At 34.6% G+C, this 18,836-nt stretch overlaps 2 protein-coding genes across 10 annotated transcripts; both read left to right on the top strand.

Annotated features, from left to right (window-relative positions):
• Positions 1 to 1,165: 1,165 nt before the first annotated feature.
• LOC113732092 (ent-kaurenoic acid oxidase 1) lies at positions 1,166 to 9,039 on the top strand. 3 transcript variants are annotated; one of them, XM_027257703.2, is made up of 10 exons: positions 1,166 to 1,358; positions 1,717 to 1,840; positions 5,857 to 6,163; positions 6,350 to 6,827; positions 7,018 to 7,281; positions 7,499 to 7,588; positions 7,681 to 7,759; positions 8,023 to 8,129; positions 8,362 to 8,483; positions 8,772 to 9,039. In XM_027257703.2, the coding sequence occupies exons 1-10, from the start codon at positions 1,188 to 1,190 to the stop codon at positions 8,887 to 8,889; spliced, it is 1,860 nt and encodes a 619-aa protein (XP_027113504.2). In that variant the 5' UTR covers positions 1,166 to 1,187; the 3' UTR covers positions 8,890 to 9,039. The 3 variants fall into 3 exon arrangements, with proteins under 3 accessions (XP_027113504.2, XP_071936195.1, XP_027113505.1); XM_027257704.2 differs by having other exon boundaries at positions 1,168 to 1,358; positions 1,717 to 1,821; XM_072080094.1 differs by lacking the exon at positions 8,362 to 8,483.
• A 1,688-nt stretch (positions 9,040 to 10,727) lies between these two features.
• On the top strand, positions 10,728 to 16,272 carry LOC113732093 (DAR GTPase 2, mitochondrial-like). Of its 7 annotated transcripts, none has more exons than XM_027257705.2 (8): positions 10,728 to 11,206; positions 11,487 to 11,591; positions 12,430 to 12,521; positions 13,416 to 13,543; positions 13,709 to 13,779; positions 14,321 to 14,417; positions 14,603 to 14,799; positions 15,997 to 16,272. In XM_027257705.2, the coding sequence occupies exons 2-8, from the start codon at positions 11,586 to 11,588 to the stop codon at positions 16,240 to 16,242; spliced, it is 837 nt and encodes a 278-aa protein (XP_027113506.1). In that variant the 5' UTR covers positions 10,728 to 11,206; positions 11,487 to 11,585; the 3' UTR covers positions 16,243 to 16,272. The 7 variants fall into 7 exon arrangements, with proteins under 7 accessions (XP_027113506.1, XP_071936196.1, XP_027113510.1 ...); XM_072080095.1 differs by having other exon boundaries at positions 11,503 to 11,591; XM_027257709.2 differs by having other exon boundaries at positions 10,859 to 11,206; positions 11,487 to 12,324; positions 13,393 to 13,543.
• Positions 16,273 to 18,836: the final 2,564 nt, after the last annotated feature.

Consider the following 18,836-nt stretch of genomic DNA (forward strand, 5'->3'; position numbering starts at 1 on the left):
GGGTGATGTATTTGAGTAAAGTCAATTTGATTTCTTTTCTTATTATTTTTTTTTGGTATTAGTTAGAAATTAGTTTACAAATATATTTTTTTCTCATTTTCATTAGAAATTATAAGTTTTGATAAATTTTTCGGGTAAGCCCGACCCGAATCCGAGACCCGTCGAATTTGGATCCGGAACATAGAGTGGAAGACCCGTCGGATAAACAGGTCGGATCCGGGTCTGATATGTTATGCCGGGACCGGGGTCCGGAATAATGAATTTCGGCCCGGACCCGGCCCATTGATAGGCCATGAGTAATAGCCTGTACAGATTCAAAAATTGCTAAAGAAATGGCGCTTCTCATATATTTCAGCACAAAAGCAAACATAAGCATGTCATCAAGTTCCATAATGGACGACTAGAAGATGAAAATAATACCAGGTTGACATATAAATATTTTAGAAACAAGAAGACCATGGTATATGCTATCTACCAACACACACACACCAAAAAATAATAAAAAAAGCATGGTGAAAAGAGGTGCAAATGTTATTGTAATGCATTTGATTTCAGTCACTAGGACTAAGTAACTATCCTAAAGTTGTGAAGGGATAAATCTTTTAAACATTGGCATGTTTAGCAAACTTTTGGTAAAACTTAAATATGTTTTTGCAATCATTTCTTCATCTCATGCTTTGGAAAATGTAAAATTGATATTAAAATTGGGGGATGAAAATGTAAAAGTGAGAAATTTCTTGGTGGTCTAAGATGAAAACCTTTACTGGCTTTAGAGGGTTTAGTGTCAAATCATAAATTTGCCTTAAAAAAAGAGTTAATTCCATTTTGTAACCTTCAACTATGTTTCAATTTTTATTTTCGGTCTTGAAATTATATATTAAGACTCTTTAGTCCCTTAAGTACAACCATTAACAGAATCTCCAAAACTAATAGAATACCTTTCACTTGACTAGCATGATTGCATGTTACAAGGGCGTCGAAGGAAAGATTAAAGAACAAACTTAAAAAAAAATCTCAAAAATCAGAAAATAACAAAAGTTTAGGGACCAAATTAGGGGTCCGGTAAAATTTAGAGACTAAAACGTCACATTTTAGAATTTAGGGACCAAAATGAGAATCAGGATTCTTGTTGAAATAAACCCCACGATGTCAAACTAATTTTGCTTGTTAGCATCAAAGGCCTCGTGATGTCAACGGCTACTAGAATTATATTTCAAAAGTCAGGTAGTGCAGTTAAAGAAGTGGCCAGAACCAAAGGCTCAAGCTGGTGGTACACATCCCACATGGCTGCTGCTTCCCGCGCTATTGCTGAACGTATCCCTTTGGATGATTTCGTCCTCGAAGTTCGCGACTCAAGGGTAAGGCAGGGGGAAAATTCTGGCTTCTGGGTCCTTTTAATTGCAAACAAACTGTTTACTGAAATATCTGAATGACTGGTCGCTTTTGTTTTTCCTTCTCTTTTGGTTTCTTTGTCTGCTGCCCTTGTACTTACGTTATGAGTTTCTGAATTTTAACGCTTGGGTTGTCATCTTTTGGTTGATTGACGTAGTAAATAGTAGAATACTGATGTTGATTTATGCATCAAGGAACGTCTGTATGCTTATGCTGATTTTATTTATTTATTTTTAAAGTATGTTTCTGCTTAGTTTGTTTATTTTTCATTGCTTTTTTCTTCTTTTTGGTTCTGATTTTTTTTTTTGTTTGTACGATTACTAGATTTCTTTGTCATCAGAATGCAGCCAACTCGGTGATTTATTGTCTTCTCCGAGACGTGTCATAGCCTTGAACAAGACAGACCTTGCAAAACAATCAGATATGAAGGCGAGTATCTATCCTAATGGTAAAATTTGGTGGTAATCATGCAAGCTATGAATGTTGAACTCTCTGTTGCAGAATGCTAGATTTACATCACCCTTTTGGCTATCAAAAGATTCATTGTATGTTTAATAAAAGTTAATCATATGCATAACATAACGGTTATTAGGATATATTATCATAGAAGAATGACCAACATGGATTTGTGGACAATTTGAAGTTGTTCTAGGAGATTAGATAGAACCTGGAAAGTTTGATGTCTATGGTGAATGCTGCTTAATTTTACTTAATCTAACTGAAGCATTCATTGAAGTTCAGTATGATATGGTTCCACAATATTTGGTGAATATCTTATGTAAGAAAGTTGATTAGTTGGCATGACTAATCAAATTTTTGTTAGGCAGAAATTCTCAATCACTAGATGGTGAAGTGTTTACAAGACAGTTCATCCTAGGGTCTGATGATTGCTTCAATTGCTTGGTGATGAGAGATGTTTACCATGGATCGTAATACTGACTATATAAGTAATTGGAGATTGTAATTTGGGACAACAGGAAGAAACTTTTTGAGACTGGTTAATACTTTTTTCTTGGTTGGCTACAATGAGTTGGCAGTGGCATCTGAAGAACTAGTACTTCAAAGTACAACATCTTCAATATATATTACGAGAAAGGGTTTTGTCGGTTGACTTTTTATCTTATAGCAACCTTCAATATATTAGGCAAGGATGGGATTTGGGGGATCACATTTCCACTCATGTAGCATACTTGTGATTCTAAATACGAATACATCACTCTTAGTAGGATTTCCTTCATGGGAAGAAAATTTTGGCCTTTGGTCACTTATCTAGTTGATCCTGTTCGTCTGATTCATCATATTTGCAGTTATATGCATATAAACATCTGACATACTATCATTCAGGCATGGAGTAGGTACTTTAACCAACACAAGATTTATTAGTGAGGCATTGTAAACCAAGTTACTCATAAAGGGAACATTAGATGTGAGCTAATATATGCTCTGTAGATACAAAAGGTTTTGTCATACAATAGCTTATGGCATTAATTTGAAAGTTTATAGTGACAAGGTGTGAATGGGACTCTCATGGAAGTGTAAATAAGTAGGATGAGAGAAGATCTGTTCAAAAACTAAGAAATGTTATTTCATAGGAGTTTTAAAATACTAAGCCCAAAGTGAGCGCTTAAAAAGAGGAAAACAAGTACACATAGATTTTCTAAGGACAACCCACCTGCTTTATACGATTTCACTTTATGCATTAAGGTGTTCTAAGAACATTGCAGGCAAAATTATACCAACTTGGCGGTAAGGATATGTATACTGTATACATATCTTTCTTTGCCAAGTACAATGCTTGAATTAAGGTGTTATGATGACATTCAAGTCAAAATTACATAATTTGTCAGAGGGATATAGTACATGACTTTTTTGTAACGTAAAATCAATCAAACAAAAAAAAAAATTAAAATCAATCAAACTTTTTCAAGCAACCGGCTTATACAATTTTTCTTGCTTTTTGATTCATTTGATTTCTAAGCTATCACAGCTATATCAGAGGATTTATTTTATGCATCCATGAATGATAATCGCCATGGGTTTTCACCTTTTGATGTGTGAACTATAACATGAAAACAATAGATTTTCACCTGAAGACATGAGACTGAAAAATGAAAAAGCTACAGAAGAGAGCTGTTTTTTTGTTCAAGCATTCAAGGTCCACGAGAACATTAAATTAAGGCATTCTAATCCAAGTTATATGCAAAGAATGTGACTTAGCTCGGATCTAGGCTTGGCAAGTGAATTCGCAGATCCTCAGTTAATGTATATTCATGTCATCATGTCTTTTAAGACTAATATTTAGAGAAGTCTCATAATTTACAAAAATACTTTATTAGGCTTTCGCGTTTCTTATTATGGGCATATAATGTCAAGATGTTATATTCAATATGCAATTTCTACAAGTGTACAGGAATAGATTTAAAGTTAACAAATTTTGGGTGATTAAATTATTAGAAAATCTGTATTGAGGGTATTTAAGTCAGTTTTGAACAACTAACAATTAAGAGTCAGATTGCGTAAAATCATTGGATTGAAGCAAGAACAATGAATGGTGCAATAAGTTGGTGGTATAGATTGACTAGATTGAAAGGATGTATGGATTGAGAGGATATGAAATCAATGATTAAAAAAATTACCAATTATGAATAGCAATAAAAAAATTAAATGCTATTTTTTTGGTTCATTTCCACACTGAATGTGCACGTATCATATTTTAATATACACATAGATATACACATAGACATGTGTGTAGCTATTTATGTTGAACAATTAATCCAGTATCTCATCTAGAAAACTTTGGCTCATTAAAACAGTAATCATGACTACATCTTTGTCCTGCGCACCTTTGTCCGACAAATGAATGTGACATATATACACATATTTTTTTTTTCAAAGTTTGACCATCCCAATTCAAGATAGACTTTGAAATCACAAGTGGTTTAAAAAGATACTTATAATTACTCATCCATGCAAAGGATTCTTATAATTACTCATCAGAGTGCAGGTTTTGAAATCACTGGTGACTTAAAAGGATGCTTATCAATTATAATTACTCATCAATAAAGGATACTTATAATTACTCATTAATGTATCCTTTTGGAATGAAACAGGGCAAGTTCCCAAATCACAGTTAGATTAAATGGATAATTATAATTACTCATCAATGTACAGGTTTCAAAATCACAATGGTGGTTTAAAAGGACACTTAATAATTACTTGTCAATGCAAAGGACACTTATAATTACTCACCAATGCACCCTCTTAGAACAAAGCAGGATAGGTTCTGAAATCACAGGTGGTTTAAAATGATTCGATTCTCATAGTTACTCATCAATGTACCCTTATTAGACAAAGTAGGACAAGTTCCCAAATCACAGGTGGCTTGAATGACAAGTGGTTTATTACTCATCAACGCACCAGTTCCAAAATCACAGGTTGCTTAAAAGGATATTTATAACTACTCATCAATGCAAAGGATATTTGTAATTACTCATTATTTACCCTTCCACTCTGAAATCACAGGTGACTTAAAAGGATACTTAAAATTACTAATTAATGCAATGAATACTTTTAATTGCTCATCAATGCACCCTTTTAAAACGAAGTAGGACATGTTCTCAAATCACAGGTAACTTAAAAGAATAGTAATAATTACTTATCATTGCACAGATGACTTAAAAGGATACTTATAATGACTTATGCAAAGAATATTTATAATTACTCATCAATGCACCCTTTTAGAATGAAGCAGGGTAGGCTCCGAAATCACAGACGGTTTAAATGGATACTTATACATACTTGTCAAAGCACCCTTTTTGAATGAGTTCCCAAATTATCGGTGGTTTAAAAGAATACTTATAATTACGCATCAATGCGAAAGTTTTGAAATCACAGGTAATTTAAAAGGATATTTATATTACTCATAAATGCAAAGGATATTTATAATTACTCATCAATACAGCCTTTTAAAACAAAGCCGGACATCTTCCCAAATCACAGGTGGTTTCAAAGGATACTTATAATTGTTCATCAGTGCACAGATTTTGAAATCATAAGTGGCTTAAAAGGATACTTATAATTGTTCATCAGTGCACAGATTTTGAAATCATAAGTGGCTTAAATGGATACTTATAATTGTTCATCAGTGCACAGATTTTGAAATCATAAGTGGCTTAAAAGGATATGCACAAGATGATAAGACAAATAGAAATAGGCCGCAAAGCAATCTATGCTATGCCCTTTCCCTTATATATATACAAATCCAAGCCTTCTCTTGACCCATATACTTTCCTATGTTTCACCCCTGCCATCTTTTGTGATTTCTGTCTTTTACTTCTCTGCATCCACATCCTTTTACATGAGACTTGAGAGAGAGACTGATGAGAGGGATGTGTGTGTGAGTTCTGTACTTCTTTTTTCCTTTCACTTATTCCCCTGAAAACCCAAGTTTGGTATCCTTTTCAGATTGCTGGTGGACCCTTTCGGAAAAAAAACCTCATTGCCAATTCACAAATCTTACTCCGGCTGATCTCATAATGGAGTACTGGGGCTTCATCTGCATGCTGATGATGGCTGTTTTTGGTGGTCTTATGGGATTGAAGTCCCTGCTGAAGAGCTTAAATCGGTGGCACTTTGAAGCTAAGTTGGGTGATAGGAGATTCTCTCTGCCACCCGGTGATCTGGGATGGCCTTTTATTGGCAGCATGTGGGCTTTCCTCAGAGCTTTCAAGTCCAGCAATCCTGATTCTTTCATCTCCAGTTTTGTCAACAGGTTCTCTCAGTTGTGTGTGTTTGTGTGTCTGTGTCTGCAACATTTGCTTACACTAAGCAAACGTAGCATAATTTTCTTTTGATTTCATGTTTTTATCAAATTTGTTCCTTTGTTAGCTTTTCTTTTTCCCCTTTGCTCTTTATTTTTTCTGGTGGCCATGCAAAATTAACCCAATGAATGATCCAGATTTGGTCCTGTGGGACTTTACAAGACTATGATGTTTGGTAGCCCAAGCATCATTGTTACAACACCAGAAGCTTGCAAGAGAGTTTTAACAGATGATGAAGCATTCATGCCTGGATGGCCTAGTTCAACCCTGACACTTATGGGGAGAAAATCTTTCATTGGCATATCCGCCCAAGAGCACAAAAGATTGCGCAAATTAACAGCAGCACCAGTGAATGGACATGAGGCATTGTCCATTTACTTGAAGTACATTGAAGACAATGTTATAGAGGCTTTGGAGAAATGGGCAGGAATGGGACAAATTGAGTTTTTAACTCAACTTCGAAAACTTACATTCAGGATAATTACACATATTTTCCTGGGTTCAGAGAGTGAGCAAGTAATGGAAGCCTTAGAAAGGGAGTATACTGTACTCAACCATGGTGTTAGAGCAATGTCTATTAACGTTCCTGGATTTGCTTACTATAATGCTCTCAAGGTGAGCTTTGTTCATCATTCTTATATTCATTTCACAACTTATTCCAGTGGAAATGAAATGGTACAATACTCATTTAACGGTGCTATGGCATTTGATTTTAAGTTGAGGAATAAATGTAGTACCTTGATTGCCAGGATTATACTTTTGGGATTATAAACTGTGACTCAAATAAGTGATCTGAAATGTTCAGGCACGGAAAAGGCTTGTGGCTATATTTCAATCTGTTGTGACTGAGCGAAGGGCAAGGAGAAAGGAAAATTCAACTGCTGAGAAAAGGGATATGATGGACGCGCTGATGGATGCTGTAGATGATAAAGGTAGAAAATTGGATGATGAGGAAATTATTGATGTTCTAGTAATGTATCTAAATGCAGGCCATGAATCATCTGGCCATGTTTCAATGTGGGCTACTCTATTTCTGCAGAAGAACCCTGAAGTCCTTCAGAAAGCAAAGGTAAGAAAATCATACTCATCACCTTTGCTCTGTATTTCTTGATCAATGTGATCTACCTTCTACTCATGGATGCCACTAGCTAAGAATGAGTTTAGTCTACTATATGTAATGATGCTTGGGAGTGAAAAAATGGACAAAGAGTTCAAGATTCTGGCTAATTAGGGTTCTCAAGGATTTGAGGACCACCGTTTGCCTAAAGTATTGGACTTACTTGCAGGCTGAGCAAGAGGCAATTGTTAAGAACAGGCCACCAGGCCAAGTAGGTTTGACTCTGAAAGAAATTCGACAAATGGACTATCTTTCAAAGGTAGCTGAATTTCTTAACGTCTCATAAATTTGCAATCTTCAAGCATGCACCTGAGTTTGCTGATGAAATTTTCCTTCTCCAAAATCTTGAAGGTCATTGATGAAACACTACGTGTAGTTACCTTCTCATTTGTGGTATTCAGAGAAGCACAGAAAGACATCAATATCTCTGGTAAGTTCAGTAATCCTTGATTTTCATATATCAGGATGACATCCCAGAAACCAATGCAAAAGCGCATATACATGAAGTAATTTCTTGAAAGACGTTTTTCTGTGTTTTCTTCTCTTCACAGAAAATGATTTTGCTCAAATGGTGCAGATGGAAAACTAGCTATTATGCTTATTGGATAATCTTGCAAATAAAAACCTGCAAGAAGCAACCTATTTGTTATGTTTATAAAAATGTGCTAACTGCAGGATTCTCGTTTCCTTCAGGTTTTACAATTCCAAAAGGGTGGAAAGCATTAGTCTGGTTTAGGAACGTTCATTTTGATCCTGAATTGTATCCCGAGCCAAAGAAATTTGATCCTGACAGATGGGATGTAAGTTATAACTGTTCTATAGTCCTCTGCTCTGCTCCTTGTATCTATTTTTAATGTATAATTTCTTCTCTTCGCTTCCTGGCTATCTCTATCAAGCAAGAATTATTATCTTTTAACTGTTTATTTCCTCAAGTACGGATTACTGCTTTTTCTTGTGACGCAATAATGATTTTATCTAGAAACTGAGAGAAGATAATCAAGAAAATTAACAGATGCTATATTTATTTTCCAGGGTCTTACAGCTAAAGCAGGAAGTTTTCTTCCTTTCGGGGCAGGAGCCAGAACTTGTCCCGGAAATGATCTTGCAAAGCTCGAAATTTCTATTTTCCTTCACTATTTTCTCCTTGACTATGAGTGAGCAACCTGGCTTCCATCCCTTCTTGACTTGCACTTCTTAGCTTAAAATTTCCTTTCAAACTGTAGCATAACATTCAGAAAAGATGTATGATTGACATGGCATGTGCATAAACACTGGCTTCTTAAGTAGTTGCTAGTACCATTCATAAATCAAACCTGGATTAGAAATTACGTTCATTTTCATGGAGAAAAGATTGAAATTGCTAATTCAATCCCTTGGTGTTTTCAGAAAACAAAATACATAAGGCACATTTTTATTGATTGTGTTGTCCCTTTGTCTTGCAGGCTAGAAAGGCAGAATCCTTCGTGCCCATTAATCTATTTACCTCATCAGAGGCCTATAGATAATTGTTTGGGACGAGTCAGAAGGGTCTCACCTTCAAGTGTGCGGAAAAAGGACTGAACTCTCCTCTATTTCAGTGAAATCTTTGGCATGCTTAAGTTCGTAAGACGTATCTAGATAGATTATGTGGCCTTTGTACCCAATCTACTAGTTCGATATTCAGAAAAATACAATCTTAATAAAATTTTAGCCATTGGCCTAGCAAAATAATATTATTTGTTTTAGCCAGAGGACCATGGAGATATCGATTATGTTGTATGATCTCGGGCTTAATTTTTTTTTTGTTGGGCTAAGTGAAAGGATAGCGCAGGAATAGTTGCTTTCGTGATCCCTTATACACATCTCCGTGTTACTTAACCTTTCAGCACAATTGTCGTACATAAGTATTAGCACAAAAGCAATCAAAATCATGACATCAAGTTTCATAATGTAAGCCTAGTACGCCATGTTTGTGCAGAAGTAATCTATAGAAGATGAAAACAATATGAGGTTGACGTATAAATATTTCGACAAGAAGAAGACCATGGTATACACTATTTACCAACATTCACATAGCAAAACCAAAAAAAAAAAAAGAAGGTGGAAATAGCCGCGAATGCTCTCGTGATGCATTTGATTTCAGTCGTTAGGACTAATTAACCCTTCTAAAATTGTGAAGGGATAAATCTTTTAAACACTGATATGTTTAGCAAACTTTTAGTAAGGACAAATTTTACTTTACGCTCTCGAACTTGTATTACTTTTTTTTTGCGCTCTAAATTTCAATTTTGGACACTTTGCATACTAAATTCTTAATTTTGGACACTTTGTATCTTAAACTCTCAGTTTTGTCCAATTTCAGTCCAATCAATGACTATACTAGCAAAATTAATTAAATAAAGAGTAGTGAAAATTAATGATAATATGCCATTTTGTTCTACTCGCAATCCCTTAACTTTTTGACCATTTTTACAACATTATTTTTTATTTATAAAGCCTCAATTACTATTATTGTTAACAAAATTAAAGAGATAAAAGACATTACAAATTAATGACAATATATTATTTTATTTTTGTTATGATACCCATGGTAGCTTTTGACTACTTTTGGGACATTATCATTAGTTTATTAGGTCCTCTATGCTGTTAATTTTGTTAAAGTTGTCATTGATCAGACTTAAATAGGACAAACTTGAGTGTTTAGAGCGTAAAGTATCAAAAACTAAGAGTTTAGGGTGCAAAGTATCCAAAACTAAGAGTTTATGGTGCAAGATATCCAAAATTGAAATTTAGGGTGCAAGGTGAAAAAGTGATACAAGTTTATGGGTGCAAAGTGGAATTTGTCCTTTTAGTAAATTTAAATGCACAAGCATTTCTTTATGCATACCTTTTGAGAAAATGTAAAATTGATATTAAAATTGGAGGATGAAAATGTAAAAGTGAGAAATTTCTTGGTGCTTTAAGATGAAAACTTTTACTATTTTTACATGGTTTAGCGTCAAATCATAAATTTGCCATCAAAGTATGAATTTTATTTTGTACCATTCAACTATGTTTCAATTTTTATTTCAGTTTTGAAATTATAAATTGGAACTTTTTAGTTCCTAAACTATAAAAATTATCCCACTTAAGTACAATCATTAACAGAATCTCCAAAACTAATAGAATACTAGTCACTTGAACTGTATGATTGCATATCACAAAAACGTAGCAAGAAAATTAGATTAAACAATAATCTCAAAAATCTCAAAATTAAAAAATTAAAAAATGTTTCAATTTTTTTAAAAATGCCACCATCAAGCCATTAAGGTTTGGTGGGGTGGGAGGCAAGGTTATTGCCACAGTACGTGACTCTCCAAATCCAGACAGGTGTGTAGCTTATCCGTCTGATTCGATGGTGGTTCAATCTGTGTCGACCCCCCACAGGCCCAATTGGATCTCATAGGCCTAGTTGAATCCCTCCCTTAGAATAGGTTAGAGTAGGGGTAGAAGTAGAAATAGTATAGAATAAACTATTGAAGTTTAGAGATTAAAATGCCACAGTTTAGAGTTCAGGGGCCAAAATGAGAATCAGGATTCAGTTGGTGGGTGCATAATAAAACAAAAAAAAAAACAAAACAAAAAAAGAACTGAAGGAAGAGGATCCCAGAGAAGCCTGCGTACCATTGTTGAAGATGACTCCACGATGACAAACTAATTTTGCTTGTTAGCATCAAAGGCCTCATGGGTTCAACGGCTACTAGAAGTATAGTTCAAAAGTTAGGTAGTGCGGTTAAAGAAGTGGCCAGAACCAAATGCTCAAGCTGGTGGTACACACCCCACATGGCTGCTGCTTCCCGCGCTATTGCTGAACGTATCCCTTTTGGTTGATTTCGTCCTCGAAGTTCGCGATGCAAGGGTAAGGCACAGGGAAAAATCTGGCTTCTGGTTCCTTTTAATTGCAAACAAACTGTTTGCTAAAATATCTGAGTGACTGCTCTCTTTCTTGTTCCTTTGCCCTTGTATTCACGTTGTGAGTTTCTGAATTTTAAGTTCTGGGGACGCAGTAAATATTGAAATACTGATGTTGATTTATGTATTAAGATACGTCCGTATGCTTCTGCTTAGTTTGGTTTTTTTCTTCAATTGCGTTTTATTTCCTATTTGGTTCTGAAAATTTTTCTGGGTATGATTCGTAGATTCCTTTGTCATCAGAATGCAGCCAACTCGGTGATTTGTTGTCTTCTTCGAGGCGCATCATTGTCTTGAACAAGATAGACCTTGCAAAACAATCAGCAATGAAGGTGAGTATCTATCCTCATAGTAGAACTTGTGGGTCATCATGCAGATTCGATATGAATGTCGAACTCTTTGTTGCAGAATGCTGGATTTAAATCACCCTTTTGGCTATCAAAAGATTTGTTGTATGTTTTCTTAAAGTTAATCATGTGCATAACATAAATATTATTAGGATATATTATCATAGAAGAATGTATAACAGGAATAATGGAAAATCTAAAGTTATTCTGGGAGATTAAGATGGAAGCTGGAAAGTTTGATGTTTATGTTGAATGCTTGTTTTTACTTAATCTAACTGAAATGTTCATTGAACATCAGTGTGATTTGGCTCCACAAATTTTGGTGAATTTGGCATGATTAATCAAATATTTTGTTGGGCAAAAGTTCTCAATTACTAGATATTGAAGAGTGTACAAGACAGTTCCTCCTAAGACCTGTTGTTTGCTTCAATTGCTTGGCGATGAGAGATATTTACCATGGATGGAAGTAATTGGAGATTGTAATTCGGGACAGTAGGAAGGATACTTTTGAGATCAGTTAAAACTTCTTCCTTGGTTACAGTGAGTTGGCAGTGGCATCTGAAGAACTAATGCTTCAAAGTACTACATCTTCAATATGTATCATGCAGAAGGGTATTGTCGGTTGACATTTTTATCTTATAGCAAACTTCAATATATTTGACAAAGAAGGGGATTGGGGCATGAGAATTTCACTCATGTAGCATACTTGCAATTCTAAGTATGAATACATCACTCTTAGCAGCATTTCCTTCATTGGAAGAAAATTTTGGCCTTTGAGTATTTATCTACTTGATCCTGTTCATCTGATTCATCATATTTGCAGTTATATGGATATAAACATCTGACATGTATTTCAACCAAGAAAGGTCTCTTGCTTTCGGAGTCAATGCGCATAATAAGGAAAACATCAGAGAGGTAATTCTAGAAGCTGTTCCCACACAGTATGGTTGTTATACTAGCTGACTTATTACTGAAATAAATGCATTCCATCTCGATTAATTTTATCTAATAGAAATGATTTAATTATCGCCAGTGTGGGTCCTGTTTACTTGTCTGACGAATTATTAAGGGTAAACTGGTTACAGCCAGAAATATGATATCACAACACTAAAAATTGATCTCCTTGACGCTATATTAATTGGAAGTAATAAAAGTTATATCTATGAAGATTAGTGTTATTTTAATCTTTTAAGTGGTGAAGTGGTTTACATCTTCTAATTAGCAAAACTTAGTAAGCATGATATATTCTTTGTTTTCTCAAGTTAAATTGTTCTTTTATATCATAAATATTGATCATAGACAGGGTACACTATCCTCGCCTAGTACAAAGATAATCCTGTGGCATCCTCCGTTGACGAGGATATCTATGCAGAAAACAAACTATACAAATCCTGAGAAAACTAGGAGATAATTGCCATTTAAAGGCTATATCTTTTTTCTTTTTGATCCATCCAGTGAGCAACAAAGCATCTTTTAACATAATATACACACCTTCTGATTTTCATACTGGTGGGCCACTTGGGTTCATCTGTTTTTCAGAAGTGTCACTTTGAAAGCTCTAGGATATTCAATTGTTCCACTTATTTTAAGTTTTCTTTATTATTCCATGTGATCTCATGTTTGACAAAGCTCTTGCTCATTTCCATTAAAGACTATATCATTCATTTCAAGATTTGTGACTGACAATTTGTTGTTACCTTTGTGCTTAGGTGGTAATATTTTCTGTTGATAATCTTCTATCTTCTTTATATATATTGGATTCATCACCAATTTTAACATCTTACAGTTCCTCAACTTTCTGCAAGCTAGAGCTGGAGAACTTCTGAAGACAGGTCACTCCGGTGAAACGATAATTCTAATGCTTGTTGGAATACCTAATGTAGGCAAGTCTGCCCTCGCCAATGCACTGCACCAAGTTGGAAGGATAAGCGCTCTAGGTCAGTTGATCCTTACTGTACTTTTCATAATACTATTAGTCTTTTTGGTATGGTATCCATAGCTTCAATAAATATTTCATTTTCTTTCTTTCGTTTTCTTTTTTCTGTAGATGATATTCATTTTTTTTTGTTGCTTCTAACCTGATGATATGTTGTTGATTTAAGAGAAAGGGAAGTCAAAGCATGCCACCGTGAGTCCACAACCAGGGGAGACAAAAAATATAAGCAGCTTAAAGGTGCAAAACTTTCTCTTTAATATGTGCTCTATTTCAACTTGGGAATCTAGCAAAGTTGCACATTTTTATACGTTGTTAGTCATCGTACTTGCATGCACAAGCTGAAATCAGAAATTTCAAATTTCGTAATTGCTGCTGTTATTTCATGCAAAAACTTCATTGCGTTGCCAGTAAGCTGAGTAAGCTCAAGATTTGTGGGGCATAATAACCTTTTTTGGAGATCTTGATTTAGCTATTCTCCCTTAAGCCAACTATCATCTATCTGAGCAAATTAATCAATAATCAGACCCCCAAAACTTAAGTTTGTCTGGTTGTTATGTTTTTCTATCATCAGTTTGCTTAATTTATCACTTCTCATTTTTGAAGCATTTGCTGAAATTTCACTGCAAGCCATCATCTGTATCTTAAGAGTCCCCTTGCATGCTAATGATTGTACACCTCCAAAAAATCTCTGTTTCCATTTTGTCCCCTTTCTGTTTTCAGTCTTCATGCTTTTTGCTTTTTGCTTTTTGTTATTATTCATGAGGTTTTTTGCATTCAGATTGCCAGTCATCTGAATATCTACGTCTTGGACACTCCTGGTATCTTGCCTCCAGAGATTTTTGGTGACGAACTGTGCTCTAAACTAGCTTTAATAGGTAGAAATGCTAACTGTACAGTTTTTATTCATTCTTGTTCTGAGAACTTTCTTTTGGCCTTGGTTTACATGTGAAAAACTCTCTTTTGCTGTTGCAGGTATGTACCTTAACTATTCAGTCGAGGCCATTGAGAACAAAATTAAAGTTTCCAGTAAATTGTACTGACATGTGTTTCCAATGCATAGGAGCTATCAGGGACTGCATTGTTGGGAAAAATGATTTAGCTCATTACTTTCTTGCCGTTCTTAATTTGAGCCAAGAATATAAGAAATGGTTGAAGTTTTCTGCCATGGAGAATGTTAGATCATCAATTTATCAGGAAGAGGAGCTTTCTGAGAGCTCTCACATGGACAAGAGGCAATATGCAACTGATCACACACAGGTATTTTGTAAATGGGTGCTTCACTGTTCCTTGGGATTGGCTTTGGCCTTTCGAAGTATTCTTTCAAACAGAAGCAGGTCTTTGAGAATGTGTGCTTGTTTCAATCGAGACAAATTCATGAATTGTATTCTGTTGGAAGTTTGATAAGATAATAAATCTTCTCATATAAATGTGCCTCACACAAAAAAAAAAGGGAATAGTTTTTAACGAAGGTTGCTTAAGAGTTAGCTTTACCATTAAAGAACTTACAGAGGTAGACATTAGTACCACAAGATGCAAGAGCTATTAAAACAGTAGGAAAAGAAAACAGAAAAGAAAAAACAGGACAAATCATCAGGAGACTGCCTAGAGTTACTTGCATAAGTTAGTTTTATTAGCCTAAATTCCTACGTAATCACGTCTAACTATGTATTAGGAAACTTCTAGGTCCGGTGTTGCTTTTATGTAAAATTTTCCTTCCTGTGTGATGGTTTCCATGTTTTGACTAGCAAACTTCAGCTGTGTGATATTGGTAAGAATTTGGTGGTACTAAGAGGTGTGGTTTACATTAAATGCCTACTCTACCAGGGGCATGAAAACAAAATTAATTAAGTCAAACTCTCCAGTGGGATTAACAGTGAGAGATTATTCTGGACTTGCCTATTTTCTTCCTTCATTTCTGTTGATACAGTAGCTTTGAAACAGTTGACCGAATTTATTATAATAGGTTCATAACGAACGCTTGCATGATTCAACTAATCTATAGTTGTTAAATTCTGTTCTGTTGCCTTTTCATGTGATAACCCTAAAGCACATATACGTTCGGTTCAAAGGAGGACCATTTTAGGATTTTTCTTGTCTCCTCCTGATTCTGGTGGCCAGAATGGTATGTAGTTCAAATACGTAGTGAACAACTAAAAGCTTTAAATATAACTGACAGTATTCATAGTTCAAAAGGAATGCTGAATATTAAAATCTACGGGTAAGGGAAACAGAAAATTTTATGCTTATTGTGGATAGGGACTACACTTCTTGAGGAGGTTATCCGTCCTTTGTGAGTCTTTCTCCACTGCATTATCTGCTATATGCACTCAATCAAACAACTGAAGTTTAAAGACTTGTGATAAGAACAATAATGAAAGTTAGGGCCATCAGATTCCTTTTTTGTTTAGCTTGTGACTACATTATTGATAATGGCATTCATAACCATTTATGCAGGATTTCATTGTAAATGATGTTCGGCGAACTCTTTTTGAAGCTGTTTCAACTTTCAGCGGAGATCTGGAAAATGATAAGTATTTGGAACAGCTCATTGAAGTAGAGTCCAGAATGTTACGAAATGCCTTTCGTATTACTCAATCTGGAGCGGATGGTCATACTAAATTTGCTATTAAATTATTGGATCTGTGTCGCACAGGAAGGCTTGGTCATTATGTTTTAGATGATATTCCAAGGATTTCCTGAGAATATAAACCTGGCCATCTTTTTCTTGCACTTTTTATTTTTCACTTTTCTTGAAAGCCAAGGTGTATAATGTTTCCGCGGTGCTCAAATCATGCACGCAAAAAAAAAAAAAAAAAAAAAAAAAAAAAAGCATACTGTATCAATGTTTTAGTGAATTGCAGATTGAAATAGTGGCACCCTTAAAAGAATTCAAAAGAATTCAAAAGAAAAGTGAAGTCAACCATGGGCACCTTATGTACATAGTCTCCACGAACTATATGTGAGTCAGTGCCTAAGATTTGTCAATATTAAGGTATTAGGGAATAAAGCCAAGTTCCCTATGATAACACAGAAGAGGTTTTTGCATCTGTATCATCCTGCAGCTCAAGGCTTTTGACCTTGGCCTCTCTTTGTTTTTCAGAGGTCTAGTCTCAGATAAGGCTACCTGCCCAGTAGAAGACTACCCTTACGGTAGGCTTGAATGATGGCATAACTCTTACCATCCTTTCCGTTCATAGCAATTGCAACCGTTTGACCTAAAACACTGTCGAAATTGTACAATACGGAAAACAGGAGTTTTAACAATTCTAATAGATCATCAAGAGCTTTAAACATTTCCTTACAACATCAGCACAGATGATTTGTGGTACAAAAAGTGGTGAGAAATTAGGATATTCTAATGTAGGAATTTCACGAAAGAGAAAAACAAAATTAAACTGTTAGCTACATACTCCTTGAGGAGGAAACTGCAAAACCTCTTTGTTTCGAGAAAAAATAAAAGTTTTCTTCTAACTTAATACTTATTTATCACAAACTAATACTATTAGAGCATAAAATGTCACTCACATGCCAAAATGTAGGGATTAATTAATATGTGTGGTGCATCCACAAACAAAATATGATTTTTATATGTCGTTCATGATGTTTCTTTAGATCTCCTCACTTGGATCTTACATATCAAGAGTGTTAAGCTGAACAATCAATAACCATTCATAATGAGGTCAATTAAGTTCCTCATAGTTGGCAACATATTAAACCAAGAATAAGGAGAAAGTTTCTTCACTAGCAGTGAAATGAAGATTATTGAATGAAACAAAAAAAGATTAAAAAATCTGATTGACATCTTGAAGTGATTTTATTTCACTATTTGATACTTTCAACATCTGTGAGTTTACAATTGGCGATTATGCAAACTTTATATTGCTTCTATAATAATATTGATGATCTTGAGAACCTAAATCTATATAGAGATTCATCACTGCCCTTTCTTCTATTTATGTTGTCAAAAGGTATAAAATTATTGTATTCACTAGCAAATCCAGTGACTTATTTTTTTTTTAAGTTAACAATACTCAACAAAATTTGTATACATTCTTCAATATAGTGATGTTACAAGTGCTAAACTTTTTCTTTGAGATAATGTAGTGCAATACTCAATAGAGCTATAAAAGTCAAAGCTCACTAACAATGCTAAACATATCAATTATTATTCAAAAAATAGATGTATACGCAGGCTTTTAAGAAAAATGGTATATAATTCAAATAATCTTGAAAGTAGCAAGATTTTACTTTTATTGTAACTACAGTATAAACTCATTAGTTTTTTGGCTTAAATATTGGGATAAAATTATATTTAAGATGACAAAGTAGTCAAATAAAGCTCATTCTTCTTTTTTTTTTCTTTTTTTTTTTGGGAGATTCATTGTCATACACAATATAGACACACGGTAAACATAAAGCAATCATGTAAGGGTTTTGTAGTTCACTAAAGTAAAAAAAAAAAAATAGGAGAAAAAATGTCTCTCTGTTAGAACAACAAACCCTTTCTACTATATCATCTTAAGGAATGAGAACTTGAAGGAAAGATTTGTTTTATCATTAATTTCAAACATTCCATGCATATGCAAATAGTGTCCATTGATCAAATTCGAACCAAACAGGAAGTATCATGGAAGTACAATGCAACATAAATCATAGTCAAATTAAGTCAAAGTTCATCAGTAAACAAGCACGTACCTTGCCCTCTCCTTGGGCTTGAACAACATTTTTCAACCTCACTTCCTGCTGAAGAATCTTTTCTTTCTCTTGATTAATCAGACTTTTTGTCTTGCTAATGTGTTTTTCTGAGCTTTCTATCTTTTCAAGGCCTTCCTTTTCGTTTTTCACAGCCTGTTTCAGATTCTTCATTGATTCTGATTCATTCAATTTAATGTTAGTGAGCTCTGCTCGAAGTCTAAGATTTTCAGCCTGAACTTTTTCCAATTCTTCATAGAGCCTGTTGAGCTGACCAGTTGCGGTTCTTCCACCTTTTTCTTTATTTAACATCATTTAAGACATAGAAGTTGTGAGTTCCTCTTTCTCCTTAGCTAGTTGATCACTCTTTTCTTTCTCCGAACTTAGCTTAATTAACTCATGAGTATGACTAACCATATTCGCTTTCGCTTCCCCTCTTTTATTCAGTACCCAATTTATTCTATCTTCCAGTTGTTGCTCATGACTTCGTATGAGTTCTTCCATGCTGAAAATAATTTCATTTATTTGCTCTTCAGAATAATTTCTTAGTCTTGTAAAGAATTTTTCTACTAGCTTTTCTTTAGAGTGCTTAGAATCACAGT

The sequence above is a fragment of the Coffea arabica genome, chromosome 2e (genome assembly GCF_036785885.1).
Source record: "Coffea arabica cultivar ET-39 chromosome 2e, Coffea Arabica ET-39 HiFi, whole genome shotgun sequence".
Classification (NCBI taxonomy): domain Eukaryota; kingdom Viridiplantae; phylum Streptophyta; class Magnoliopsida; order Gentianales; family Rubiaceae; genus Coffea; species Coffea arabica.

Bases quoted from the DNA above. Each gene is read 5' to 3' on its own strand.
- LOC113732092 (XM_027257703.2), top strand. From the start codon at position 1,188: ATGTCAACGGCTACTAGAATTATATTTCAAAAGTCAGGTAGTGCAGTT. The intron at 6,828-7,017 runs GTGAGCTTTGTT...TGAAATGTTCAG, and splicing joins CTTACTATAATGCTCTCAAG to GCACGGAAAAGGCTTGTGGC. The intron at 7,589-7,680 runs GTAGCTGAATTT...AAAATCTTGAAG, and splicing joins AAATGGACTATCTTTCAAAG to GTCATTGATGAAACACTACG.
- LOC113732093 (XM_027257705.2), top strand. The intron at 12,522-13,415 runs GTAATTCTAGAA...TCTGCAAGCTAG, and splicing joins ATAAGGAAAACATCAGAGAG to AGCTGGAGAACTTCTGAAGA. The intron at 14,800-15,996 runs GTATTTTGTAAA...CCATTTATGCAG, and splicing joins ATGCAACTGATCACACACAG to GATTTCATTGTAAATGATGT.